General features: G+C 41.6%; 1 protein-coding gene across 3 annotated transcripts in view; it reads left to right on the plus strand.

Moving 5' to 3' along the window:
• Positions 1–10,198, plus strand: part of ZNF557 (zinc finger protein 557) — a 35,927-nt gene extending 25,729 nt beyond the window's left edge. For all 3 annotated transcript variants that reach the window (XM_075545879.1, XM_075545871.1, XM_075545889.1), the window contains one exon: positions 252–10,198. In XM_075545879.1, the coding sequence (XP_075401994.1) occupies positions 252–1,028 (777 nt within the window). In that variant the 3' untranslated portion in view covers positions 1,029–10,198. The remainder of the gene's footprint in view (positions 1–251) is intronic.
• The last annotated feature ends 362 nt before the right edge of the window (positions 10,199–10,560 follow it).

Here is a 10,560-nt window from a genome sequence, read left to right on the forward strand (position 1 = left end):
TAAACCTTGTCATTTGGAGACAAGTTAAGTTAGCCTCCAAGTTATATTTCCTCTCGAGTTCCCATTAGTAAGAATTTCCATAAACATGAATATAAATTAATTTTAAATTTGTCAGAGGGTGATCTGTGAATACACTAAAAGTTTGTGATAGAGATTCCCTTATTCCACTTCTAAGAACTTGGGCAGAGATTGGCAGGACTTAATATTAAAAATATTAGGATTATAGTCACCATGTATCTCTTCATCAACAGGAGAGAAGTCATCATGAAGTGAAGCTCAATGAATGTAACCAGTGTTTTAAAATCTTCAGCACAAAATCCAACCTCACTCAACACAAGAGAATCCATACTGGAGAAAAGCCCTTTGATTGTAGCCAATGTGGAAAGTTCTTCAGCAGTAGTTCTTACCTTACTGTTCATAAGAGAATACATAACGGAGAGAAGCCCTATGAATGCAGTGACTGTGGGAAAGCCTTCAGTAATCCATCTTCCCTTCGACTACATGTACGAATCCACACTGGTGAAAAACCTTATGAATGCAATCAGTGCTTTCACCTCTTCCGCACTAGATGCAGTCTCAAAACTCACAAGAGAGTTCATACTGGGGGGAATCATTATCAATGTAATCAATGCGGAAAGGCCTTTAGCACACGTTCCTCTCTTACTGTGCACAATAGAATTCACACGGGTGAAAAACCTTATGCATGCCGTGATTGTGGAAAAACCTTTAGGAAGCGCTCACATCTAACACAGCATATAAGAACTCACACTGGAGAAAAGCCATATGAATGTAATCAGTGTGGGAAAGCTTTCAGCAGTAGCTTTTCTCTCACTGTCCATAAGAGAATACATAATGGAGAAAAGCCTTATGAATGTAATGACTGTGGAAAAGCATTTAATAATCTTTCCTCTGTTAAGAAGCACATGAGAACTCACACAGGAGAAAAACCATATGGATGTAATCAGTGTGGAAAAGCCTTCAGCAGTAACTCCTACCTTTCTGTGCATAAGCGGATACATGACAGGTAGATATAAATGCAATAACTGTGGGAGAGCATTCATGGATCACTTTTTGAAAAACTTGTGAGAACTCACACTGGATAGAGTTGGCTATTTGATTCTGTAAAACAAACATTTCAGTTTCTTTAGATCAAGTGTTCAATGAACTGTGGTTCTCATTCCAAATTTTTCATGAGATTACAATATGTCAGACATAATTGGAGTGATCTGTAGTCATTAGGGATGAATGGTCCACTGTCAACATGGCTCACTCACATGGGTCTGGTTGATTTGTGGTGTTCAGTCCCTCTGTTTCCTTCTCGACCTTATAATAGATGTCCTGTGCAGTGTTGAAAGTGATGTGTTAACATCTGGTGGCATACTGCTAACTGCAGAGTCAGCAGCTCAAAACCACCAGCTTCTCCAGGGGTAGTTCTACCCAGAACTTATAGGGTTTCTATGAGTCAGTATTGACTTGATAGCAGTGAGTTTGGTGAGGGGGGGCGGGCCTAAGTGTTAGATGCATACGTATTTTTAGTTGACTGCATTTATGCTTTTTATCATTATGTAAAAATTTTGCTGCTTATAACAAACTTTTGTTGATAGACTATTTTGTGTGCGAATAAGACCCCAATTTTTGTTCGGTCATTATTTGCATGGGATATTATTTTTCATTATTCCATGGGCCTAAAATATGTCTCGTACATAATATATGAATGTGATTTTTCTATTCACCAGGGAAATTTCCCTGAAGTGTGACCTATAACATCGTTGATATCTTACAAGAGATAAAAGGGGGCAGGGAGAAAATTGTGCAAGGATCAGAGAAACCTAGATCCAAAGGGAGATTGATGCCAAGACACATAGATATCTCCAAGGAATGCCTGGCCTACAGATGATGAAAGGAGACAAGGACCTTTCCCAAGAGCAGACAGAGAGAGAAAGCCTTCCCCTAGAATGGACACTCTGAAGTCCATAGGATGGACTTCTAACATCCTGAACTGTGAGACAATAAATTTCTGTCTGTTAAAGCCATTCACTTATATTATCTCTGACAGTAGCATTTGATAACCAAGGCAGAATTAGATACCAGAAGAATGGGGTGTTTCACTAACAGATAATTGAAACATGGAAACGGTTTTGGAATGGGATCATAAGTAGTGGTTGAAGAGTTCTAAGCTTCCTAATTCTAAACATCCTATATGGCCTTGAAGAGATTGTTGATGGAATTATGTCCATCCCATTTTCACACTTAGGACTCAGAAAGAATTGAGGGGAAATGTAACATCCGAGCAGTGACATTGAAGCAGCAGCAGTGGAACAAGGAGACCCATGAAAGACAGTGCAGGATCCAACCCATGGAGCCTGAGGCTGAACACCATAGGGCAGTAGCTAGGTTTGCCAGTCCATGGGGCAAGAAGCTGAGTGCCTTTGTCCCAAGCCTACTGGAAAAGAATGTGCCTCTAGACCTATATCAGTAGGCCTGAAGAACTTTGAACACTTGCTCAGTCAGGACAGAGACCAGTCTGGCATCTTTGAAAGACTAAGGAATCTGAAAACAAGCTGAAAAGACAAGAAGCAAAGGAAGTAGAGATGTCTTGCTTTCAAAATGTAAGACCTTGACCTCAGGAGTCTCAAAGTGTGGAGCACTGGCCTCGGGGGCTTCTAGCAATGAGACCAGTTTCCCAAGTTTCAAATATCTTCACCATGTCAGTTCTTCAGTGTGGAGCTGCCATTAAGATGAGGTACAAAGCTGAGGGGGTGTGGTGGCCAATGCCCTAGGGGACAAAGGAACGGGGCTCACTGAGGCCAAGAGAGGGAGAGCACCTTCAGACTAGGGAAATGGAGCCGCCCGACGCTAAAGGAGCAGAGTTGCCTTTCCAATGAGCCTGGAGAACATGGCTATTGCCTAGAAGGTCTCAGGATTGTTTTCAAGCCTTGAGAGCTCATGAAAATTCTGGGTTTTGAACTTGATGCTTATTATCCCCTTTCTCCCTCCAATTGCTCCCGTTTGTCTGCGACTGCCTTATGCTTGTTCCATCACTGTGCTTGGGAAGTAGATAACGTGAATTCAGAAGTTACAGGTGAAGATAGATTTTGCCAATAATGTGATGGGGTGAGGAACTCTGCTAGTATTTGAATGCTAGCCACAAAGTTGTTAGATGCCTTTGAGGCAGCTCCAATTCGTAGTGACCCTGTGTACAATGGGGAAAAAAACGAAATGCCATCTGGATCATCTTCACAATTATTCTTATGTTTGAACCCATAGTTCCAGCTACTATGTCAATCAAGCCTGTCAGAAGTCTTCCTCTTTTTCACATCTCTATTTTACCAGTCACTGTTGTTCTCCAGGAACTAGTCTCTCCTGATAACATGTATAAAGTGAGGCAAAATCTCTCCATCCTTACCTCTAAGAAGCATTCTGGCTGTACTTCTTCCAACACGTATGTATTTGTTCTTTTGACACTCCACAGTGCTTTCAGTATTTTTCAAGAAGCTCGTAATCCAAATACACGGATTCCTCTTTGGTCTTCCTTATTCATTGTGCAACTTTCACATGCATAGGAGACGATTGAAAATACCATCGCTTGGATCTGGCACACCTTAGACCTCAAAGTAGCATCCTTGCTTTTATGAAGCAGATTTACCCAATGTAATGTGTCGTTTGCTTTTCTGACATCCACATTGGTCTTTTTTCTGACCTTTTACTTTCTTGTGTGGTGTTCTTGATGTCACCCCACAGCTCACCAGGTCTGTCCTAAGTATTCACTGTTATATCTGTTCTTAAGATTTTTCTTGAAATTCAAATAGCATATATACAAGGTTGTATTTCTGCTCTGGAAGAGTTGTTTGAATTTTCTTCACCTTCAACCCAAACTTACAAACGAGCAATTGATGGTCTGTTCCACAAGAGGCCCCTAGTCTGGTTTTACCGGCTGATATTCAGCCGCTTTCCATCATCTCTTCCCACAGATGTAGACAATTTTATTTCTGTGTATACCACCAAGGAACTAAAGGTGCAGAAGGAATAAGTTCAAACTGCACTGAAAACATTACCCCAAAACAAGGCTTCAGGAATTGATGGAATACCCATAGAAATGTTTCAACAAACTGATGAAGCACTGGAAAGACTCACTTATGTGTGCCAGGATATTTGGAAGATAGCTACTTGGCCAACTGACTGAAAGAGATCCATATTTTTGCCCATTCCAAAGAAAGGTGACCCAATAGAATGTTTCAACTATAAAACAATATTGTTAATATCACACACAAGCATAATTTTGCTGAATCATCTAAAAACAGTTGCAACAGTACATTGACAGGGAACTGTTAGGGGTTCAGGCAGGATTCAGAAGGCCGTGGAATAAGGAATATCGTCATTGATATCAGATTAACCTTACCTAGGCCAATGCAGAAAATACCAGAAAGATCATTGTTTTTTATTGACTATGCCAAGGCATTCAAAAGTGTGGACCATAATAAACTATGGATAACCTTGAGAAGAATGGAAATTCCAGAACACTTGATTTTGCTCATGTGGTACTTGTACATGGATCAAGAGGCAGTTGTGGAAACAACACGAAAATACTGCCTGGTTTAAAATCAGGAAAGGTGTGCATCAGGGTCTTACCCTCTCACCATACTTATTCTATCTGTATGCTTAATAAATCATCAGAGAAGCTGGATTTTGTGACGAATATGGCATTAGGATTAGAAGAAGGCTTATTAACCTGTGATATGCATGTGACACAAACTTGCTTACTGAAATTGAAAAGGACTTGAAGCACTTGCTGATGAAGATGAATCATTGCAGCCTTCAGTATGGATTGTGACTCAATGTAAGGAAGACCGAAATCCTCACAATTGGACCAATAGGTAACATCATAATGGAGAAAAGGTTGAAGTTGACAGGGATTTTGTCTTGCTTGGCTCCACAATCAATGCTCATGGAAGCAGCAATCAAGAGATCAAAGACATGCAGCATTAGGTTAGGTAAATATGTTGCACAAGACTTCTTTAGAATATTGAAGAACAACCGTGTTACTTTGAGGAGTAAGTTACTCCTGACCCAAGCCATGGTATCTTCAGTTTCCTCATATGCATGTGCAGATTGGACATTGAATAAGGAAGACTAAGAAGAATTGATGTAATTGAATAGTAGTGCTGGAGAAGAATATTGAAAGTACTATGGACTGCTAAAAGGACAAACATCTGTCTTGGAGAAAAGGCAGCCAGAGCGCTTCTTGGAGGTAAGAATGATGAGACTTAGCCTTACATACTCTGGACATGTCAGGAGAGACCAGTCCCTGGAGAAGGACAATATAGTAAAGTTAAGGCCCAGTGAGAGGAAGATCCTCAATTAGATGGATCAACACAGTGGCTGCAACAATGGGCTGAAGCATAAGAATAAGCATAATTCTTGAATTTTTAGAAGCTAAAAAGGGAAATGTCCCTAAAATGGCTTCAGTTGTGTCCCAAAAGATGTGTCAATTTTTCTTGGTCACGATTCTCAGTGGTTTGGCAGTTACATGGTGATCCTCCACAATGAGATTCTAAGAGAATTATAATTGGGGTGCAACATCCCCAGTCCCCTCACAACCCTGCCTAATCTGTGCAAACAAATCTGTGTTAGAAGTACAGCCAGAATGCTTCTTCGTGTCAAGGATAGAAGCCTTCATCCTAAATGCTTTGGACATACTAGGAGAGACCTGTCCCTGGAGAAGGACATCATGTTTGGTAAAGTGCACGAGCAGCAACAACAAAGAGGAAGGCCCTCAATGAGATGGACTGACACCGTGGCTGCAGCAATGAGATCGGGCATAGGAACAATTGTGCAGATGGCACAGGATTGTGCAGTGTTTCAGGCTTTTGTGCTTAGGGTCCCTGTGGATCAGAGCCAATTCAATGGCACCTAACAACAAGCCCAGAGGAAACTTAATGCCAAGACACATGAAGATCCCCAAGTGATGGGGGACCTACAAATGCAGAAAGGAAAGAAGACCCTGTAACGGTTACATTTTGTGTCAACTTGGCTTACCTGGGATTCTCTGTGATTTGGCAATAAGCCCTCCTCCATAAAGTGCAGGTCACAGTCTGATGTCTCCTTGGGCGTGTGGCCTATTGATGAGATGCTCTGAGTCACTGACCTCTTTCTTGCCCCTCTTCTTCCTGCTTGCTTGGATCTGTGTCTGACTTCTGAGGCCTGCTGACTCTGGAAGCTGTCAGCGCCCTGCCACATGCCTGCCAACCTTGGATCCATGTGACTCTGCACCCACTAGCCTGTGATCCCCAGCTTCCCACTTTGCCATCCTGCTTCATTGGCCAGCAACTACATAAGTCTAGAGGGGCCTCTGGCTACCATCTTACTCATGGACTTGCGTCGAACTGGGCTGGGCCCCTTCCTTGATATAAATTTCTTTCTTGATATAAAGTCATTTCTTACACATATACAAGTGTCATTGGTTTTGTTTCACTAGAAAACACAGACCTTAACCCAGAGCAGACAGAAATACTTCCCTTGGAGCGGTTTACTCTGGTTTCAGACTTCTTACCACCTAAACTGTGAGACCATAAGCTTCTGTTTATTAAGTCCATCCACTTATGGTATTTCTGTTATAGCACTCAGTAGGTATCTGAGATACTTGTCTAGTTCTCCCTCCCACAGGTTATGTCATCATCATCTTTATGCATAAGTTTTGTCATAACGCTTGAAGGACACAACAGCGAGAATTACCAAGCAAGGGCACTTAAACTTGTCCGTAGACTTTTCCTTAACATTATTTTTAATGAGGGCCTTTATAATTCAGAGCTAAAGGTGAGGCATTCTATTCCCAGGGAAAGGTCCACGTGTGTCCTAGAGGGTCTCCGTGAGAATGGCCTCCATGGCAGTGTTTTTAGGTTTGGTTCTACATACGAATACAGCTTTCATTTCTATCTGAAGGACTAGTGGTTTCTTACTGGGTCAGACTAGTGAACAGACTGCTTAGGAATATCTAAATGCCACTCTCATTCTTAAAAGGCAGTTGTGCTTTAGTATTCTGGATGGGCAGTTCTTTTGATTCAGCTCTTTGAATATGCCATTCTATTTATTGCCTTCCAGTCTCCAAGCTTTCTAAAAAGAGGAAGTGCTATTTGCTCTATTGAAGAACTCTTGTGTGACTTCATTTCTGTATTTCTGCTTTAATTATTCTCTTTTAGCTCTTGTTTTTGAGAATCTGATTGTGCGAGTGTCTTGGTTTGGATCTCTTGTTGTATCCTAATCGGAGGTGTTTGTTCTTGGGTGTATAGGTACGTGTTCTTCAGCAGGTTTGGGGATTTTTCTGCCATTATTTCTTCAAATACTCTTTCTAGCCCTCCCTCTCCTTGGGTTTCCATGATGCATATGTTCTCCCACTTAATGTTCAGTAATGCCATTAAGCTTGCTTTGCTCAGTAGTCTTGAATCTTCTCTCTCGTTATTCTTCAGCCTCTGTATTTTGATGACTATGTGCTAGTTCATAGGGTCTTTCTTCTGCCTGCTCAAATCTGTTGTTAATCCTTCCAATGATTTTCTCATTGCAGTTACTGGTTTTCTTTTTCACAGTTGTGAAAATACTTTTCACAAATAATTTCCAATTATGTGTCTGGTTCCTTTTTATAGTACTTGTCTCTATTTAAAATTTTTAAATGTTGATGTACCTTTATCCTAATGCCTTTAGTCCTTTTGGGTGTTTTTCTTTAGCTCTTTGAATTTTTATAATACTGTTATATTCTATTATTTCAGTGTCTTTATTATTCCGCTTCCATAGGTGAGGTTTTGTACCTTCTTGTTTAACTCAATGAACCATTATCACTGTATTGTGTGTTGTTGTTGTTGTTGGAGGCAGGACATTAGAATTCTACAAGAGGCTAGTGTTGTCAATTCTTCTCACTATTTGGTGGTGGTGTTTTTAATTTGGTGTTTTTGACAGCATTATTTTTTCTGAAGGAAACCTGTAGGTGAGGAAAACCTTCATCTCTTATGCTTGCAAAAGTCAGTGGTTCCCATTCAGGGAAGAGAACGTGCACTTACTAGTCTGCCCACCAAGAGGTATAGCTTTTGATTTTTTGATGTACCTTTTTCTGTTCTGATGCTTTGAAGGTTTATTGCGATTCTCAAAACTGATTAGGAAGTTCATATCAAAGGAACCACAGATGAGTTTGGATGCAATCTTCCATCCGCATTCACATCTCCTCTGGGCTCTGTTAATACTCTCTCCCATGTTCAGGCATGCCATCTCTCTGTGCAGTAAGAAGGGTGGGGGTGGCTTCACCCCAAAGAGACCACCAGAGACATCTGTCTTGTTCATATTGGCCAAAGCTTGGGCCTTTCTTGGCCTGTAGAGAAGCTGTGTATTCACTGGGGCACTAGACCCTGCTGGAGCCATCACTCCGAATGCCCTCCTGCAGCCATCAATGGCACTGGGGTGGTAGGGCCAGGAGACGATAGATGAGGTATGTATTTTACTCTATGGCACTTTGGTGTTGACTTGGATTCATCGTCAGATTCCAGGTGTCTCTGGCAACCAACTCAGAGCCCTTCAGGGCTAGCCACCAACTTCATGTTGTCTCTTTTAGTATTGTTATAGAAAGGGTTGGGAATCTAGATTTGCTAATGCTGCCATCTCCCCCCACATTTTCTAGCATTTCTTTCATAATGTATTGGTTACACAGATCAACCCTGAAACAATGGGAAGAGATTACACAAGGTATGAATATCAGAATGTAGAATCCACTGGGAAACTTCTGGGTAGCTGGCCATAAAAGTAATGAATGAAAGTCTTTAGTAATTGTTTTATCTAACGAGCATGAGTATTCACCCTGGAGGGAAACCATATGAATGCACGATATGTAGTAAAACTCTCCCCCTGGTGTACATAAAAGATTGCCTACTTAGGAGAACCCAAAAGAATGTAATATCACAGGAAATCCTTCCGTGATATCTTGTTTCTACACAGTCAAGTGACAACTCACAGTACATTGGAAAAAACCCTTAAATGTCACCAAATTGGAAAATCATTCAGGGGACACTCATCCTTTAAAACAATGACAGGAATACGCTCTATGGAATGTGGAAAAGCCTACAACTGAAGGACTCACATTACTAAGCACAAGACAGCACAGTCTGGGAAGATACTCTGAATGCAATGATTTGAGAAAGCCTTCAGTATTCTCTCGTTTTTAAAGGACACATGAATATTTTTTGTTACATAGAAAAAGTTATCGATTACAATGTGATGGTGCCCTCCACCCTTCCCCCCCAAAAAAAATTGTTCAAGTCTCGGGCTCTCTGCCTGTAATCAGACCCTTTGGGACACACTGGTTTGCTATTACATTAATGAAGTCAGACCACAATGGGATGGGCCCTAAATAATATAAGCAACCTCCATGGGACCCTTGTAAGTCTGACAATATCATCCATGTAGCCAAGGGTGTAGTACTTAAAGTACTATTGAGAAAAGAAGTCTGATCGATGCGCACGAAGGATATTGTAAATACCAAAGACTGCCAAAAGAACAAACAAATCTGTCTTGGAAGAAGTATAAGCAGAACGGCTCACTAGAAGTAAGGATGGGGAGACTTCGCCTCGTGCGCTTTGGACGTGTCCTCAGGAGAGACGAGTCCGTGCAATATGAAATCATGTTTGGTAAGGTACAGGGGCAGCGACCAAGAGGAAGGCCCTCCACACGATGGATTGACACAGTGGCTGCAACAATGGGCTCAACCATAGGAACAATTGTGAGGATGGCGCAGGGCTGGATGGTGGTGTTTTTTCTCTCGTGCACAGCTCACCACGAGGCAGAATCAGCATGCTGATATCTAACAGCAGCAGCAAATCCCATTTGTAGTTTCTTCAGTAGGAAGAATCGAAACAAATGACTATGTCATTTCAGGTCTGAAGAACAAGAATGTTTGTTAAAGTAATTAGATTGAAACATTTTGGGGGAATCCCAGGCAAACGGTTAACAGAACACCTTCCACTGTGCTCCCACCACCTGCAATATGAGTATTGAGCACCAGAGCAGATAAGAAAAAGGACATGATGTTTATTCACTGGTGCCCTGTCACTTAGTTACAGAATTATTACTCCTTTCCCAGATCCCTTCTTTTACCCATTGTGGGAGACAGTTCTTTGTTGAATGAGACCCACTTTATCTCCTTGAATATCGGTATTAAATAAAACTCTTGCTCTTTCCCCTGGATTCGTCTCATGAAGTAGCTTCCTGACAACATGTCCAGAGCTATGTGTTAGGCTAGCTTGTCTAGAGAAACAATGAGCGATTTTATATATATAAAGAACTTTATACCAAGAAGTAATTGTATCAAGGCCTCTCAGCCCAGTCCAACTCAAGTTTGTGGTTCCAATGCTAGCCAGAGCCGTCTTCCAACTATCAGAGCCAAAGGCCAATGATGCAGAAAGGTGACTTGTGAAGCACAGAGATCACAGGGCGGTGATGCAGAATCTCGTAGATCCAAGGTTGGTGGAAACATACCAGGGCACTGACGGCTCCCAGGTTAGCTCCCGGGGTCAGTGGCCCACATGA

This window comes from Tenrec ecaudatus, chromosome 1 (assembly GCF_050624435.1).
Source record: "Tenrec ecaudatus isolate mTenEca1 chromosome 1, mTenEca1.hap1, whole genome shotgun sequence".
In the NCBI taxonomy this organism is placed as follows: Eukaryota; Metazoa; Chordata; class Mammalia; order Afrosoricida; family Tenrecidae; genus Tenrec; species Tenrec ecaudatus.